Source organism: Passer montanus, unplaced genomic scaffold (assembly GCF_014805655.1).
Source record: "Passer montanus isolate IOZ18808 unplaced genomic scaffold, ASM1480565v1 scaffold38, whole genome shotgun sequence".
NCBI classification, from domain to species: Eukaryota; Metazoa; Chordata; class Aves; order Passeriformes; family Passeridae; genus Passer; species Passer montanus.
This window is the reverse complement of record NW_024368596.1, coordinates 4,343,513-4,362,686: the sequence shown is the minus strand read 5'-3', so window position 1 is coordinate 4,362,686 and position 19,174 is coordinate 4,343,513. Positions and strand designations below refer to the sequence as shown.

Sequence of the window (19,174 nt, the reverse complement as noted above, 5' to 3'; positions counted from 1 at the left end):
ACAGAAGTGCACGATGGTCACCTGAGGGCTCTGTGGGGACATGTGCACTCTTCACCTTCCTGAAAATTAATTCCATTTGCATTCAGTGGTCATTCCTTGCCCAGTGTCAAATCACTGACAATAAAATCTATGCAGTTTGTCCGTGATTCTGAAATTATTCAGTGCTTTGTTATGAATGTTAATTTATTTTAATCAATGGCTGCAAACAGAAGAAAATATGGCCTAACCCAGAATGCATTTCTGAAATCCTGATACCTCCTTACTTCAGTAAAGATATCTTTAGTTCTTTGAGTAAATTTGGCTGAGGTTCTAAAGCAGTCATTTCTAAGAATTACTCCACACAATCAGGGAAACACAGAGTCCTGTTCGCTAATTAACTGTGATTATAATTTCCTTTTCGCGGTGCCAGCTGTGCGGGCAGCGCGGGCCCGGGGCGCTCACCGTGCGGGGAACCCCCGCGCTGGGCCTGCCGCTGGGCGGAGCGCTTTCGGCGAGGGACGCGCGGCCGGAAGCGGCGGAGCAGAGCACTTCCGGCGCCCTCCCGCCTCGCCGCCCCATGGCCGCGTCCGTGGTGAGTCCGGGCCGGGCCAGGGTGCTGCGTGCGACAGGGCGGGCGCAGGGGCGCGGGGAGGCCGGCGGGAGCGTCCCGGCTCCGGGAGACGCGGGGCGGGCAGGGCGGCAGCGCCTCGGCACGGGCTGCGGGCTCAGCCCGCTCCTGCAGCGGCCTCCGGGCACAGAGGGGCTCCGGGGGCCGCCGGGAACTGCTTGGAGCTGCCGCCGGAGTCTGGAGAAGTTGATTTTGGGGATGATGGGCTGGGTTGTTCAGTTATGGCTTTCAAAGCTCGCAAGGAGGGTTTCTGGGTGAGCGGGTGGGAGGTGGAACCCGACGGAACTGTGGCCGGCTCCATCCTCGGGGGTGCCCAAAGGTGGCCGGAGACGGGGCAGAGCACTCGGCTCCAGGTGGAGCCTGGGAGGTGGATCAGCTTCGCAGTCAGCCCTGCTTGGGAAAGGGAAGTTTATTCCAGCCTAAACTGGCCACAGAGTTTAAATCTGTGCTGGTTATGGCTGTAAAAGCTTGCAAAACCAACAGAGCTTATTTCCTGTTGGATTTCTGCTGCAGGTACCCAAGAGCAGGTCCCGACTGTGGCACTTGTGCCTCGCTCACAGCGAGGGAGGGAGCGGCAGGGCTGGGCAGGGCTCCTGGGCAGGGCTGGGCACGGTCCCTGGGCAGGGCTCCTGGGCTGGGCAGGGCTCCTGGGCTGGGCAGGGCTCCTGGGCACGGAGCTGCCCGAGGGCCCCCGGGCCCTGCTCCCACCCAGGCACAGCTGCAGCCTCTGCTCCAGCACAGCTCTGGCCCTCCTGTCTGCACAGGGGCACTGGCAGTGCCTGTGGGTTTGGGAGGAAGGTGAAGAGCACTTTGTGTCCATGAGGGGGAGGAAAAGATAATGCACAGGAACATGCTTGGCTTTGTTGGATGAACAGGGATTATCTGACAGGCCTTGGTTGCTTTCCAATTATGAACATTTCTTGTGCTAATGCTGGAGGAATTCCTGGTGGTTCTGGAGAATGTTCAGTAAAAGCAGCCAGGAAAACACAAGCAGTGAAATTGTTCAGCACAGATTGAGTTGCAGATACTGAGAGGATAACACTGAAATAGGACAGTGATGAACAATAATAGCATTTTAAACAATTGATAAGAGGACCAAATGCAGGTTTATGGATGTGTGGGCAGGAAATTCAGAATCTGCTTTCCAGGATGCCCAGCTCAGGGTCTGTAAGAGATCAAGGGCCAAACAGAATTAAAAACTGAGCCAATAACCCAGTGAGATCTCAGTGCAGTGGTGGGACAGCAGAGGCTGTCACCTGGGCATGAATGCCAGTAGGGAGGGGCAAGGAAGATGATGAGGTGTGAGGAGAAGTGTTTGGGTTTGTCCTGTGGATACAGCACTGATCCATACTAGAAGGAATACACCCAGATCTTGTGTTCTCTCTCTTACTGTATTTTATATTTCTCTATATAAAGGTAGAAAATACCTTTATATAAAGAAACCAGGATTTAAAAAATGAGACTGGGATGGCAGTGTGATGGGGTTCTTGCTAATTGTCAGAAGTACCTGAATAAATCTTGTTCCTTAACTTTATTTCAGAACAGCCATCACAGCAACAACTGTTTTCCTTGAATAATTGTGTGGCCACACTACCTGCAGCCAGCTGTAGCCCATTTTCCCATGTAAATATTTGCAATTTAAATACAATAAATATATCAGCATTCAGAACTAATGCTGAAACTGTCACCTGCCTAAGAGCTGGTACTCCTGCAAGTAGAGAAGGAGCTGAGAATAAATTTCAACATGATTTGATGTCATCTTTTGGTGAAGATAGAAAAGACCTGTCAAAGGGACTTGCAGGAGAAATTGAGTCAATGATTGGGTTGCATAACTAAAGGAATTTGATATTTCTTCCCTCCAGGATTTCAAAACCTATGTGGATCAAGCTTGTAGAGCTGCAGATGAGTTTGTCAACATTTACTATGAGACGATGGACAAGAGAAGAAGGGTATGTAGCTGTTTTGACATTACTTCTGTTTGCATTTCTGGGTGTCATTGCACAGCAAGCACCTGAGCATTGGTGCCACGTGCTGCAGTGGCGAGGCAGAGCAGGGCAGCTGTGCTCAGGCTGCCCTCAGGCTGTCCTCAGAGCAGGGCAGCTGTGCTCAGGCTGTGCTCAGAGCAGGGCAGCTGTGCTCAGGCTGTGCTCAGGCTGCCCTCAGAGCCCTCTGTGCTGCTGTGCAGCCTTGCTCTAAAGGGGCTGCTCACGACCCTCACTCAGTTGTGTGCAGCTGTGTCCTACAGGCACAGGATGTGGTCAGTACAGGGCAGCAGAACTTGCTTTGTTTTCCCTTGAGGGCAGGATTTAGCTTCTTTTTTCCCAGACTTGTTTCATTAGCAGTTACCACGTTTGGTTCTGGGGTTTTTCTGAGTGCTGAAGGTGGAGCAGTGCAGCTGTGTTTGGCTCTGCAGGTCCTCCTGGGCCACACTGATGTGGTACCATGTCACAAATGCTTTCACCAAAAGAGCCTTGGAGTCCAGTCTTTGAATTTTAGATGTGCTGTAGTTGCAATGTAATGTGTGACAGTACCAGCAGCCCTGTGTCACTTCACAGTCACCTCACACATGAGTAGGTTGCTCAGGGGTGTGTCAGCACCTTGAAGGAGAGTTGGGCAATTGCTCAGCTCTGACAGCTTATGAAACATTTGGGAACTTCTGGTTTGCTGCTGTCCTTTGCAAGTTCCACCTGTTCCTTGTCTTGTTCACTTTTTTTTTTAAACCTGAAATTATAATTTCCTGACCTAAACTGTGTTGTGTGGATATTTTCCCTCTCAGAAGAAAAAAAAATCAGTGATAAACTTATTGAGGAAAAGTAACACTGTCCTTTTGTTAGCAACCACTTCAGTTCTGTCATTACCTTTGTTAAAGGGATGTTATCAGTATTTGAGATATGAGTCACTGTGCCACTCAAAAAGGGAAATGTGTTTGTGAGTTTTAATTCTTGGTCAGGAGCACTGGTTTTCAAAGGAGCTACTGTTTCAGGAAGGCATTTTATCTGTCAAAGTAAGAGAAGAAATCAGTAATTCACAGTGTAAGTTTTGTATGTTGTCCATTATATGTTTACATATTTTTCCTAAATGTGTGTTTTCATAATCACTCAGGCTTTAACCAGATTGTATTTGGACAAAGCAACATTAGTTTGGAATGGAAATGCAGTGTCTGGGCAAGAAGAACTAAATAAGTTTTTTGAAATGTTGCCATCAAGTGAGTTCCAGGTTAATGTGTTGGACTGCCAGCCTGTTCACGGTAAGGTTGTATTATAATTTACTTAGTTATTTTTCATTCTTTTATAACTATTGAAAGTGAGCAATTATAATAGGGCTTCATAATTCCTTTGGAATAAGCTTAGAGAAAATACCAAGGGTTGAAATGTCAAGTTGTGCTTAAATAAAGCACAAATCAAGAGATGCAGCAATTATGCACTTTTTTTCATGTCTGGGAAAATATTTTAAGGACTTTTTTTGTTTAGATCATATTCAGATGTGATCTATTTTCATGTATGGAAAAAGTCTGGCTTACCAGGTTATGTTGTGCTTGGGAGACCCCTATGGTGGCCTCTTGTACTGACCTGCACTATCTTGTGGAACAAATGGTTATTAACTTGTGTGTACTTTGGTTTCTTTACATCTAGAATAGGTGTTAAGTTCATTAGATTTCTGATTAACAACTCCTAAAGAAAGGCTTACATAATTGAGAAGTTAATAAATTGCTTCTAATGGACATTTTGGGAATATAAGTAAGGGAAAAGCCTGTGGTCAAACACACTTGCTGTGCTCTGCTGTGGAAAAGATATAATTTATAATAACTGGGGGGGAAAAGTATATGCAAGTTGCTAAATATCTCTATGTGTGTATATCTCAAGTAATGAGAGCTCACTCTAAGCACAAATGGAGGTGTTTGTCAGTGCTCTAAAATGAAGAGCAGGAGATGCAAGTGGCAAAGCCATTGCCGAGCCGTGTTGGTGGAGCCACCGCTGTCTGTGTAGGAACGCTGCACCAGAGCTGCACTTCCCTGCCTGTACCCAGCCGGTAGCCTGGCGCAGTGTAACCACAGTTGAACCAAGCTTCTGTGTGCATTTCCTGCCTCTTTACCTGCTAGTCTTTGTTTGAGTTGTTTTCTTCATCATTTCATACCTCCTTGTGAAGAGCAAGCTACTCAAGGCCAGACAACAGTCCTCGTGGTGACAAGTGGGACTGTCAAATTTGATGGGGATAAGCAGCGCTACTTCAATCAGAACTTCCTGCTGACAGCACAGGCCACCCCCACCAACACCGTGTGGAAGATCGCCGGGGACTGCTTCCGCTTCCAGGACTGGGCCAGTTAGCAGGGCCTGGCACGGGCTGTGACCTCTCATTGGCACCACCAAGTCCACTGTGCAGGCAGCTGTTCCCACGCGGGGAATGCACGCGCTCTTTGTGTTGCATCTGATGTTATGGACGGTCTACAGATGTTTCGGGGTTGATTCCAGTGACCACAGCTGTAGTAATAAAATGTGAGAGGTTGCTCGTGTTAGTTGAATTTAGTCAAGTGCTGAAGGCAGTGAGCTGTATTCGAATCATTCCTAAAATGCCTTACATGCAGCTGTGCTGCTACTGCTGAGTGCTCAAACTGTTCTGTTTGAGCACAGAATCCTATTCATATACAATTCTGACCAAACGTAATTTTTTTCAACTTGAAAAGATCTGTTTTTACAGTGTCATCTTCTCTCTTTTGAAGAAGATGCTTGTGGCACGAAGGTGTAATTTTGAAAGCTCCCTGCTCCCAGTTGTGAGAGGCTGGGAAGGATTGCTATGGTTTCTACTGTTAGTGAAAGGAGCAATACAGCTCCTAAGTCTGTAATCTCTCAATCCATTGGAAAGGTAATGTTTACCTTCTCTGATGCCAAAGGACCATATATCTTTGGGTTTCCTTTCAGTCTGAGCTTCCCAGACTTTGGTTGTTAATTCCATGGATTCATATGTAGGGCATGCTGAATGATTCGGAGCTCCTGTGCCAATAACTCTTCACATGCATGTGAAGGACTTCAAACTGATTTTTTTCTTTTGAAGTCTTACCATGGCCTAGAAATAGGTCACATACATGATTTCTGTTAGCTTTAGTTCTGCATTCTGTTGCTATGAGGTTTGGATTATTTTTCTCATAAGTCTGCAAGTTTTGAATCCTTTCTGTCTTTTCAAGAAACGTAGTTAAAAAGTGGCACTGAAAGTGTGCATTACTGTGAAGCCTTCAATTTTTCTCATCAGTACTGTTACTCAGAACAGGTGCTTGCATTATTTTCAATTGAGAACAGCAGCTCTGCACCGCTAACACTATCTTCCTCTCATGCAAATTTTTACTGTATTTTTTATGTTCTTTTTAAAAATTGCCTTTAATTATTGATTCTCTGGGGGTTTTGTGTGTTTTGCTTTAAATTTGTAGTTTAAAGCTTCCAGCTGCTTTGAAACACTTTTCAAGACTGTAAGTTAAGAGAGTCCACCTTACCTTTGGAACTTAAGAGCAAATCTGAGTATCAGCAGCTTTGTTTTAAACTGGTGCATTTCTGTTTTAAGCTGAGTAAAACAAAAAAACAAACCCAAAATGTAGCTGTAGCTGTATCCCTGAGCATTGTAACTGAAAATACAGGAGGGGGGCTTGTAACTCTCACCATAACCTATGTTTCAAAGACAGCAGCAGTCTGAAAGCAGTTACAACTGCAGCTCACTTGTTCAGTGACTTCAATGGAGAAAACTGTGAAAATGAGCAATATCTCACTTGGGTAAAACATCTGTAGTTTGCGATGTAATCCCACCAACAATGGGACGTTTAGCTGAAATGAGTGGCTTTATTTCCTTTTCAGGCCCTCTAGTCTGTACACCAGTAAGTTAGAATTAGTAACCTGTCTCTGTTCAGAGGCTGTTTATGATTAGAACTATTGTGTACCTATTTTTTCAGGCTGAAGAATTTGAATTCCTGCAGAATAGTGCAAGAACAGAATTTTTGAAAACTGTAAATATTGTAAATACATTGTTATTTCTGTATGTAGTGAAGAAAGGATCATTCTATTTAATTACTGTTTGTTCTTAAGAGAATATGTGATGTTCATATATTTGTATTTCCTCTAGAAGATTGAAAAGAAAACATAACCTAAGCATGCCTGTAACTGGTACAGCATTGTTGAGCTGTGACACTGGCGTGGTGTATTCTACTGGCTGTTTAACTTGCTGTTGATTGTGTAAGTGGTGTTACAGATCTGCTTTGCATACACAAAACAGGTTTTGCCTTTTAAAATGCAGCAATGGGTGCAGCTGTGGCATTGGCTTGTTGGGCTTTGAAGGCGGTCACCAGAACACACACTTATCAGTACCTGATAAGCTTGTGCTGTGAATAAATACTTATTGGATATTTTTATCCAAGTTTGAATTTGTATAATAATTTTTAAGCTTTTTCTAGGCAGACTGGGAGATTCAAAATATATGAGGCAATGTTTCAATCAATCAGAGGTTATTCTCAATTATTTTCATGCTATTTAATGCAAGCTGCTTTTAAATCTGACTTTTGCAATTAATATTAAAAAAAACTGACCAAACAAAAAGCCCCACCACTACCTGGAACATGACTGAGGAAGATAACTAACTGGCCTAGCTGGACAAACCCAGTTAAAACTCCTACTTAGTAAGATCTGTACAAGGAGTAGGAGAGTGGGACTTGGTATGCATACCCAGGGGTCTTGTAGGGAAATTCATTGGAACACAATTGCTTCAGGCTAGGGAGAGGTGCCAGTTACTCCTGCCTATTTCCATCATCTTCAGTGAGGATCACTTGGGTGATTCAGGACTACCATAATTAGCTCTTGCTCTTTATAACTGAAAATGCTGGTTTGCAAAATATTTTTATTTATTATACCAAGTGAGAATGTAGCTATTAGAGTCAAGTGATGGTTTTACAATGGAGTAACTAATGGCACAAAGAAAAAAAATCTTTGTTACTGCTCTGTGCTGCTTGTTAATATTCTGTGATGAAATTAGCAGAAAACACACAAATGTTTTCATTTAATTCTGTACAAACCCATCCAGCTGGTTTAGTGTGACCATTGCTGACTTTAATGCAATACCCAAAACTTACAATGGGCATCTATAAAACGAATATGTTTGTGCTCCAAACACTGAACTGGAGTTAATGCTTCCATTTTTTCGTTCGAGACCAAATTCCTCCTGTACAACCAGTCAGTGAAGCAAAGCCAGCTGAAGAGCTAAGCACTTCCACTATGAAATTGTAGCAACTGAAGACTTGAGAGATCTTCTCTTTTGTGTATGTTCCCTGTACTGTCTATAGCAGTCACTGCTTTTCTGTTGCTCTGTTCGTTTGGCATACTACAGTTCAATTGATTTAAAATGCCTGTGTTGGAGAAAAGGGATTTGTACTGACAGTATGAATGGTTTGTTCTGATACGCCTGTGCTTCCTTAACCTGTCTGGAGAAAAGCACATTATAAAGAAATGCTGTTTTATCAGTAAAATAACTTTCCACACTTGAATATATTTTGTATGTTTTTGAAATTGTTTAAGACCTCTTGTAAGATTAATTTTCAAAACTCAGAAAAACAACCAAACAAAAAAACAAACAAGAAAAAAAAACACCAAAAAACCCCCAAACCTACTGGTTACTCTACCTTTTTTTTCTTTTATTATTATTACTAGAGATTTTCATAGCTTGTTCTTGTGATATTAAAAGTACAAGAAATAATTTGTGGCTTCCTTATCTTTACTATTTGTGTTGTAGGTCTGGGTTCTGATTGTTGCCGAGTGGTGCCGGGGCACTGCAGAGCAGACTGGCAGCTCTGTCAGGGTGAAATGTGTTGGAATAACCTGTGGCACATTCCTTGCTTCAAAAGCACTCTCCAGCAGTAAATGTTGAGCTGCCCAAAGTAACTATGTCAAATTAACATATCCCTCTAAGATTTACTAAAGTTTAGACTGTTCTTCAACATATACTTGGATGAAGTCAAACAAAATTTGAGCCAGATCCTTGGGTTGTAAATATTTTCACTGAGAACATGTTGTGCTTCTGTTGTTTCTCTAAGAAGAAATACGGAAAGGAGAAATGCTTTTTGTGATAATTCCAGTGATTTATTCACTATTTTGCTGTTTAGAACATTAAATTACTGATGCACACTTGCTCAGTGTAGACAGCAGGCTTTTAAATGCTGACAGTGCAAAGATGAAGATGCTCATGCAAGGTCAACAGTTGCATGGAAACTGATATTGTTCTAGAAATGTATTCTGGAAACACTACCAAATACATTGGAAGGTTCTTGCTGGATTTGAGGGTATAGATTTCATGTGAGGCTTTGCAGGCAGTTGCTCTTGGTAATCATCCTGAGCAAGGCTCTGACAGCTGATGCAGTGTAAAGATTTATGAGTGCTGGGAAAAATAAATCAGCTCAGACCAGAAGATGTTTTTGCAGATACGTTGAAAGTGGATCCAGAAACTGCTCATTCAAAATTGCCACTGGGCTGAAGAAAAGAATATTAAAGTCTTCCTGGAAAAGTGAGCTTTTCTTTTTTGTTCCTAACTGCAGAAAGGTAGGACATTGATAGCTGGGCTTACTCCTTCAGAAGACTGGGTTTAATAATGTAAATAAATCTATCTTGCTACACTTTGTGCCTGAATGGACTACAGGCACTAAGGGACCATTTTGCCCTGCACCAGTAACACATGTGCCCTAGAATATACTGGTGATGACAAAATTGTGTTGGATTGCAGTGGCTGATTTTTGTCTTCTTGCAGCCTGTTTCAGTTCCCAAACCCCAATGGGTTTGCATCTTTGTGGTTTTTCCAACCACTGCACAATGTATTGAACTTACTAAAATAAAAAGAAATTAATGTAATTAATTGCTGCTAGGCTTAATACTTATATATCAAGGTCTGTATACCACATTATGAGTTCTTCTTGAGTATTTCAAGTACTGTGGTGTGTCTTAATGCCCAGTGGTGTTATCTTTAAACAGATAGACTGACTGTTCTGTAAGAACAGATGGACTGATGTAAAACAGAAATTATTACAGTTCACTGAGACCTTGTGATCAGGTGTTGAAAGGCACAGCTAGAACAGCAGATAATTAGATGTTTTAGTTACATGGCAGGAGGTCTTGTGCTTTCCTTATTTGTGAATTGTGTAACGCAGGGCAAACTTTTTCACGTGGGCAGCCCTGGCTTTTAGTTAGGCTCTAAATGCAGTGTGTTGCACATACCTTGCAATTTGAGTGAATATGAGAAATGGATTATGAAGATAGTGCTGTAAGACCTCTCAGAGTACTGCTCATGGGCAGTGGTAAGGTAGAAAAAGATAAGTTCATCACTGAGATAAAATAAATAAAAGGTTTGGGATATGCATAATGATTCCCTCATACTTACAGGGAGAGACTTTGGTCATAGCTTGTACAAAGGTTCACATGGAATCACACATCTCGGCATGTAAGGATGTATTTGATGGCTTGAGAAGTTTCTGTGCATCATCAAAGCAACACTGCTGGTGCTTTTTTCTAAGCTTTTGTTTGAAGAAATGCTCCCATGTAAGCCAAAGCCATCGTACTTGAGCAGAACGAGACCCGACCCTTCCAACCCGTGTCAATCCTCCAAGGCGACAGCAGGGAGCATCCTACAGCGACAATGGACCTGCTTTAAATTCCATGAAATGCCACCCACCGACGGCATTGCGGTCAGATAACGAGGTGTAGTACAAACAGTTTAAAGAAAAAGGTGTTAAACTAAGATCTAAAGATGATTGATGAAGGAGGTCTCTGTGCATAATCAGAATGGTTTTGTTTGGAAGGGACCGTGGAGTTCATAGTTCCAGCCCCCTGCCGGGGGCCAGGTTGTCCAGAACCCCATCCTTGAACACTTCCAGGGATGGGGCATTCAAACATCTCAGGGCAGCCTGTTCTCGTGCCCACCACACTCACATTAAAGAATTTCTTCCCAACAGCTAAACTCATTTTCTCCTCGTTCAGTTCAGAACTGTTCCCCTTGACCTAGCACCTGCCCGTGTAAAAACTCACTCTCCCTCCTTTTTATAAGCCCCCTCTAAGTCCTGAAAGGCCGCAGAATGCAATGCAGGTGTGAATTGTTCAGGAGCGGCACGAGCCGATCCGAGGGGCTGGAAGCTCTCCCCGCAGCCGAGCGCAGGCTGCTGTGCCCCGCTGTGCGCGGCCCGAGCCGCCGCTCGCTGCCCTCGGGGCCGCCGCTCCGCCTTCAGCTGCCGGGTCGTGCCTGGCCCCCAGCTTCGCTCCAGGGTGAGGGCCCGGCCCGCGGGACCCCCGAGGAGACACCGCCTGTGCTCGGAGCGTGCCAGTGACATCGCCTGCAGGCACCCGGGGCTGCAGGTGGGAGATATTTCATGCTTGGGAAAATGCAGGTCTGCCGAAATAAAGGCAGGAAGGAGCTGGTTCTAGTTACAGAATCACGGAATGATTTGGGTTGGAAAGGACCTTAAAGCTCATCTCCTTCCAACCCCTTGAAATTAGCAGGAACACCTTCCACTAGACCAGATTGCTCCAAGCCCCATCCAGCGTGGCCTTGAGCACATCTGGGATGGGGCATCCACAGCTCCCCTGGCCAGCCTGTACCAGGGCCTCACCACCCTCACACTGATGAATTGCTTCCTAATGTCTAATCAAACCTCTCCTGCAGGAGATCATCCAGCACCCAGCTGACAAAATGAGAGCAGATCAACAGCAAGGGCCCTGGGCAGGCTCCAGAGCAGGTTTGCTGTTGAGGGCACACAGCAGAGAAAAGGGAGGAAGTTTGGAGGGAACAGTGCTGAGGAGTTGGAGCTTGAGCAGCGACAGCTGTGCTGGTCTGGTGCCCAGGGGCAGAATGAACTGGGGTCACTCAGCTGGTAATTGGTGCAGAGGCTCATTTCCTTAATCAGACAGGCCTGGGAAGAACTGAATGTTTGCAGGTGAGTTCTGGGTGGTTCCTGCTCTGGCTGGGCTGGAGAGGGTCCTGAGGCAACAGACAGGTGGGTTTTCTTTTTTTTCCTCCTCCTTGCAAAAGTCTCTGTCTATAGTTAAGGGTTTTTTGAAGTCCTGTGAATGCTCTGAGGTCCTTGAAGTTCTCCCTGCTCCCAGGTTGTTTATCTGGTAACTGTAATTTCAATTGTCATTATTTATACAGATGAGCGTGGCAGTTGCATGTTAGAGATTCATAATTTTGCCAGCATTTAGAGTAGTTTTTATCAGTGCAGTTTCTTTGCTCCTTTCTGGGAGATGGCTGGGACTGATCATTGTGGTCCATTCCATCTTCCTCTCATTGTTTTTGGAGGAAAATATGTATTTTAACAGCAGACAAGAATGAGTACCCATCTGAAAAGGCAAAATGCCATAGTATTGACTTGGGCTTTTCTGTATAAACAGCATTAGGCAAGTGTGCAATACTGAGTTAAAGACTGAAAAAATGTTGGTTGATTTTCCATAATGCTTCTCTTTTAAAGTTGCTTCAGAAGAAACACTCATAAATGGGATGTTTCTGTGGCAACACATGCCTTCTTTTTTTTTTTTTTTTTTATATTTTCCATCTGTTTTTCCTAAGACCTTCAATTAATCATTCCTTGCTTCTCTATCAGTAAAATACAACAGAGACACTCTCTGGTTTCAGGATAGTTACTCTGTGCCCCACAGCTGCAGCACAGGGGAGTTTACACTCTCTAGGACACGAGTGAGAGGTTGCTGTCTAGTCAGGAAGACATGGGGGGTTTGGGCACAGTAGGTGGTGTTTTTCCCTTATGAGTCCTACAATTCATGTCTCTTAAATGAAGTTTTTTGCTTGGATACATTGCAGACTTTTTGCATTTTCACTGTCTACAGGTGACCTACTGAAAGGACACCTACCCACAGTGTACTGGTGGCTGGACATGGAAGTAAAATAGAAAGTACAACAGACCATAGTTTTTACCACAGAAGAGCTGAATTTCAATTTAGAAACCCAAGAGAGCCAAACCCCAGGGTCTGATGGATATCACACAGGGCTAGGTTTTAATTTGTTTTCTTATGGTATGTTTTTTGTTGGCATGAACAATTTTCTTGGCATCTCTCCTCTGAAAGTAAGGAATCTGCTTGCCAGTAAATGCTCAGAATGAGCTGCACAAAGGTTAAAACTGATCCAGACTGAGCTGTTGGAAATTCACTTGGGTTGAGGTGCAGTGTTTGCTTGCAGAGCTCCTGAAGTCACTGTCAGGTGCTGTGCATTCCCCCTCCTCACAGCAGTGAAGTTCTTGTGCTTCTGCAAGTGTTCAGAGCTGAGATCCAGACTTTAAAAATAAGGAAAAAAGAAAGTCCCAAGGTGAGAGCTGTCCCATTACATAAGAAGCAGGCAGGTTCTGGGATGAAGGTAAAGGCTTTGGGAAGTAATTTCCATGAGCTGTGTAGGGGGTGAGGAAGGTGTTTTGTTTTGAATGTGGGGGCAGAGGGACCTTGGTTTAATGACCCTGATTAAATGCCGTGGAAATGGGCTCATTGGGAGATTGTGTTTGCTGCAACTCCAAAGGCAGAAAGCAAAGTAGGGCAGGCACTTACAGAGAACAGTGATCCATTCCTCATGCTCACTCCTGGGGGAGCACAATAAGTAATAAACTGATTTATATCTGCTAGGAAAAGTTTGGGTTAGTTGTTTAAAACAATTAAAAATCCTAGAAACAACTCCCAGGGCTGGAACAACATGTGAACTGAAGTAATTTCAATTCACCTGTTAGAAGTAGTCCAGAACTGTTTCAAATGGAGGTGTATTTTCTGTGTTTTAAAAAAGTAAAACTTACATGACACCTTCCTCTTTTAGCATTTAAATTGCTAGGAGGTCATGGAGCGATGGGTATTCCTGCTCAGGGTCTGGATGCTCAGAAATAACAGGGATGACACAGAGGTGATGAGCAACCTTCTGTACTTGGAGACATGTGAGGGTAAATGCAGAAACAAGCAGGTGTACAAACACCTAGTGACCTCTGGCATCTCTGGTAGTGTTCTTCATTAACCAGCTTACTGGTGTTTCAAAATGGGAGAACAAGGGGAAAACTCAAAGATTTCTGATATATTTTTGGTTTAATTTTTTGGTTCTTCATTAACCAGCTTACTGGTGTTTCAAAATGGGAGAACAAGGGGAAAACCTCAAAGATTTCTGGTATATTTTTTGTTTCATTTTTTGTTTTGGTGCTTTAGTTGTTTTTTGCTTTAAAAGTGCAGGTGAAGTCTGTGAGGATCAGACTCTGTGGCCAGAGCTCTGTCTGTCTAAACTAATTAGCACTGGTCTAATGTCAAGGCTACATTATTCCAACCAAAGGCAATTTTGGATAAATTATCTGTGATAATCAGCTTCATTAGAACACTATCAATCTAGAATGGTTTCATTTTCTTCATAACATGTAGCAAGATTCAATCCATTACAGTACCCAGTAGCAAGGCAGTAGTGCAAATATTACCCCGTTTCTGTCAGACCTCATCCAAATTAAATTATGTGGAAAAGACAGGCTAAGTACAAAGGTATATTTAATATAGTCAGCCCTGGTGCTCCATGGCTGATGTACTCCTGTCATAAAGCAATCACTAATCTACTTGGCAGCAGCACTGAGTTAACTGGAAATGTAGTTTATCAATCCAGGTAAGTTCACACGGAGTTTTACTCTGTGCATTTTTTGCAACTCCATGTAGCCAGCGACTGCAAGTTTTGCTGATTGCATTTTGTAATTGCCTTTGTGCCATCTATCAAAAAAACCCACCAGATTTATTATTTTTAATCTTCATGTGTGTAAATTTTACCCTTCAAAAAGGAATTGCTTTACTGTCATGTAAATAGAGCTTAGCCATGGGATAGGCTCAGTATGACTAAAAAGAAACCCCACCACAGACAAAAATAACCAAAACCAAATAAAGCCAAGGTACAAACAAACAAAAAGCCCAACAAAACCAAATACATAAAGAGAATTTGTTTCTTGTTTTGCATGTAATTGCAGAACAAAACTAATTTACTATTCAAATACAAAGTTATTTGAAGCTGTTGTTCTGAGATGTGGTAGATATGGGGTTTTTGGAGTTTTTTTGCTAGTGAAAATTAATGACCCACATTGTGAACTGGTGTTCTGTTCCTTTTACAACCTGCCCGTGTGCTGGGATTGCAGTTTGTGCTGGGGGAGCTGGCAGGCAGTGCCTGCAGGTTGTGCTCTGAGTGTTCTCAGGGGCACTGTGGGTGCATGGGCTGGTTAACCACCACCTACCTGCTCCTGAGGGAGTAACTCCTTCCTCTCCCTGTTTAGCCTTCTTCTTTCCCCTTTCAAGCCACTTAATGACATCTGCCTGTTACAGCAGCATTCCTGTTGTGCCATGTGCAGGACCAGTCCCTGCCAGCCCCACCAGTGGGTCTGGGCCAAGGCTGTTCCTCAAAAGCTTTGCTGAACTCTCATTCCCTCTGAGGCTCTGCAGACTTTCAGTGGCAGAGATCTTGGGCAATTAGTTCAGTATTTAGTAAGGAATTGGTTTAAATCCTGTGTTTCTTTTAAAATGCCAAATGATCCATTTCACTTTGTGCAAACTTAGACCCTGTTCTTTCTCCTTCCCTGGGGAAGCTCTTTGTGCCTGTGTCAGGGTAACTGTGCATGGAGTTGCAGGTTAATCACCTAGTGGCATATGCCATTCCTCCTCAGGCCACCTAAACAACCCCAACCTTCCCTCCCAGCTGAAGCTTCCAGCCCCTGCTGTGGTAGTTACACTCTGGCTTTCTCTAGACAGACCATGGCTTTGGAGGTAGAGGGCCTAAATACAATCTTACACCAGATATGCCCAAACTGCATTTTGTTTCTCTTTGAACTTGTTTCCTCAGTCTTACAGGGATGATTTAAAATTCTTAACCTGCTTTCTGAAGAACTTTCAGCATTCAGGAACCCTCAGCAGTAAATGAACCTCTCCCTCACATTTCAGTCCCATGGTCTATGTCCTTTCAGTCCAGCACAAGACAAACAGCATCTTTAATTATCACATAATGATGTTTAAGTGATTTACTATCTCTTCATCTGCATCCTAGTTCCTTCTTTTTAATGGCAAAAATGAAACATGCTTGCTTATTCTGTTTCTTCTCTACAAGCTCTCTCACAAAAAGGATTTAGAATTCATTAAAATGAAGGATAAAGTTCTTGCCCAACTGCAAGGTACTTGCAAACAATCCCCACATTTGAAGGCAGCCTGATGTAATCCTTCCCCAAAGGTGCTTGAAAAGCTGATGATGTAGCAAATTTCTTTTGCAGTACATCCATGTCTAGTTCATTCCATACAAGAAAATCCAGGCCTCCTGGAGGCTTGGTTTTTATTACCTGAAGTATGGACTCACTGCTGCTGCTTTGTAAGATAGACTCAGTTTTAGACAGAATGTGAGGCACAGAACAGGAACAATATAAAGATCTTCCCAAAACACAAACTTGTTGAACCATTTAAGTTGTATTCCACTTCTGAAATGTTAACATTGTGTTATGTGTGTACATATATTTTGAAAATAGCAATCCTCAGTCAACCAAGACACAGAAGATAAAATACATTTCATATAAATACATTCATGGCTTAAAAAAAATAGTCTTAGAACCTGCTGACAGACTCAAGTGGAAGTATCTTTCTTACATGTATTTCACTTTTGTGATGCTAATAGGCTGACTAAAGGCTACTGAATAGAGACCACTTTTAAAACATGGAAAAATTGGTACCAAGGCTCCAGAACCAAGTAATTTTAAAAGTTGCTGCTGATATACTGTGTGTATCTTAAAAAGAAGATTTTTTTAGAAAAGCTATTTCCTTGTTCCTTTTAGTGACTCTTGTAGTTCCATGCACAACTGGATACCATGACCTTTATATACCAGATTTTCTTTCTCTCTTTCCCCTCGAGGTTCCTGGAAGGTCAGCAGGCAGTGTTCTGCACTAGCCAGAGAAAATTATGCATGGTGAAGTTTGAAGTTGGTCCCCAGGAGATGGGATGCTTTACTTGAGGAGTGTAGAGCCGTTGTTTATTTTTGCCAAAGTCTATTTTAACTGGAAAATAAAAATACACATCCATGCAGAAAAAGAAAAACTTGTCTTGAAATTGCAAGCCCGTGTGCTCAAGAGAAGCAATGTACAAAATCTTTTACTTTCTGTACAGTGACAATACCAAATATTTTTTTTAACCATCATATACACAACACAAATGTTATGAATAGAAATCTATAAATACTTTCAAATGAATTTGCAATATAGAGCAGATGAGGGCCACAGCTGTACAAAATGTAAGCAACATATATAAAACTATTAAGAAAGTGCAAAGTAGAACAGTATCAAGAGCCTCCACTTTTTACAGCACTTATGGTTCAAGTGTGAAGAGCTGACAGGGATGCAGGAGCTCATTTACAATTCAAAAGAAGACACAGTACAGGATTCGGCACACAAAATGATGAACTATTATTAAATTATATCTTCCTCCTTCTTCACATCTATGACTTCCAGTTAATAAGAGAACATTTTTATCATGAATTTCTGTAGAGTGATTTGTCCCTTTTTACAAGTTTCCAGGAAAAAGATTCCCTGGCCACAGACTACTTTTCTGTAAGTAAAACAAGACTAGACAGGGAAACTGTTGGTTTCTGGTTGCCTTATCAAGCTTACCACAGCTAAAAGGTGAACGGAAATACCTTCCAGAAAGGAATGCAGACATTTAAAACCTGATCCTCTAAGCTACACCCAGGTAACCTGTACCAGTACTCACGTGTACGTGAAGGTCTAGAGAATCATTGCCTTAAAAACATCAACCACCTCTCAAAAAAACCCACCAGAACTCCTCTGAGTCTCAAGTCTGTTCAGAGACCACTGCCCATCAGTTTCACAGCTCTTTGCCAGTCCAGATGCAAGTTCTGCATTCAGGCACTGATTTCTCATCAGCACCCCCAGAGCAGGGCAAGTCTTTGTTTTCTTTTATACCCTGTGTCCAGTGGAAAGCTCTGCTTGAATTAAAATGCAGTGGCAATTAAAAACCTGTTTGGTGAGTTGGAAGTTGAAATAGTTAATTCAATGCTCTTGACTGAAATTTTTTATAACTTGTTTTTAGAAAGCTTTTCAGTTCACCTTTATTTCAGTAAGTGTACTGTCTATTCTTTTGTAGGCACTGTAAATATTCAAGATATTGATGTGCAGAAGAATCCATCCATTTTCAAGCAGTGCATTATTAGTGATCTCTAGCAAGTTCTTGACTACTGCTGTTGTACAGCTTTTGTTTTTAAATGGAGAAGGGTAGACATTGGATACTCTTTTTCCCTCCCTGCTAGAGGGAAATATCTTATTACAAGTGTCTTATGATGACAGAAGAATCATCACAATTGCATTATTTTTTCCTCTTTAAAATATAGGCCAGACTTCAGCATGAGTTAGAGAGAAGTTGTAAGCAGTCTGAATATGCTAGAGAACCAATGAAATTACCTGGTCACACTGCTTCACACAATGATGTCTGTCTCAAAACTGGAGATGATCACACAAAACTCTATGAAGACCATCAGTGTCTAATCTGCTAACAATTAAGAATTTGGAGTCTAAGATATTCTCTGTTTTACTTGATAGAGATTATAGAAACAGCTGTCCATTTGGTGTATTTTTTGAATGTGTGATATCTACAGTACACACAGACATCCAGAACTGAGGCATGAGGAGGAGCCACCTGCACAGCTGCCAGGTCAGCAGAGCTGTTCATTTGCCTCCATACATTCTTTCAATGTCGTTGAGGTAATGGTTTTTCAGTTCTTTCCTTTTCAGCTTGAAGGCATCTGTTACCAGCCCAGTCTCGGGGGTCCACGGCTCAGGGCTTAACCTGACCTTGATGGGGATTTCAAATCTTTCTAATTTCACTGAGGGGACAAGAACAAAGAGAAAAGCATGACTGTGATTACAAAGCCAAATGAAATACTAATTCATGTTCCCTAAAAATCTGGTCAGCACCCTGTAGCTTGTATAATATGGTGTCCTACTTAATGAAATAACCTTACACAAGGGCCACAGGCAAATTTCATCCTGTTCCATCACTGCGTGCTAGTTAGTGTGCAAATACTCTTTTACACACTGTGTTTACAACCTGTATTGGATGTGACAATGCAAAATCTAAAGCTTGAAACAAATGCTGAGTAGCCTGAAGCTCTGAAACTACTGCCACAAAAGCATACACTGAAATCTACAGTTGTATCTTCATTACAGGAATGGAATAACTAGTGAACTTATAGCTGCACATGCTTCATATTTAAATTATAATGAAGTATTTGTAAACTTTCCCTAGCTGAATGTTTCTTTCCTATATTTTTCACTCCTAAAAGTCTGTTTAGAGTTCAAAATGAAGGGACTTCTTTGTATTTTTGTTACATTAGCCACTTACTTTCCCTTCAGCTGAGAGCAGTGGCTTGGCACATGCACAGCCTCACTGCAACCAAGGCTGCTTCTCTCTCTTGCACAGCAATAGCCCAAGAGGGGGGAGCAAGGGAGGAGAAAGGGAAGGGGAAGGAGGGCAGGAGCAGCACAGGCAGCTGCTGCATGTGCCCAGTACCACATGGAG

General features: G+C 42.7%; 2 protein-coding genes across 12 annotated transcripts in view; one reads left to right on the top strand and one right to left on the bottom strand.

Annotated features, from left to right (window-relative positions):
* The first annotated feature begins 436 nt into the window (after nt 1–436).
* Nucleotides 437–8,329, top strand: NXT2 (nuclear transport factor 2 like export factor 2). Its single transcript, XM_039717586.1, has 4 exons — nt 437–571; nt 2,470–2,556; nt 3,710–3,854; nt 4,754–8,329. Exons 1-4 carry the CDS (start codon nt 557–559, stop codon nt 4,930–4,932), a joined length of 426 nt encoding a protein of 141 aa, XP_039573520.1. The 5' UTR covers nt 437–556; the 3' UTR covers nt 4,933–8,329.
* A 7,711-nt stretch (nt 8,330–16,040) lies between these two features.
* The window catches only part of ACSL4 (acyl-CoA synthetase long chain family member 4), a 36,960-nt gene continuing 33,826 nt past the window's right edge, over nt 16,041–19,174 (bottom strand). For all 11 annotated transcript variants that reach the window (XM_039717368.1, XM_039717373.1, XM_039717363.1 and 8 more), the window contains one exon: nt 16,041–18,479. In XM_039717368.1, coding sequence (XP_039573302.1) covers nt 18,322–18,479 — 158 coding nt within the window. In that variant the 3' untranslated portion in view covers nt 16,041–18,321. The remainder of the gene's footprint in view (nt 18,480–19,174) is intronic.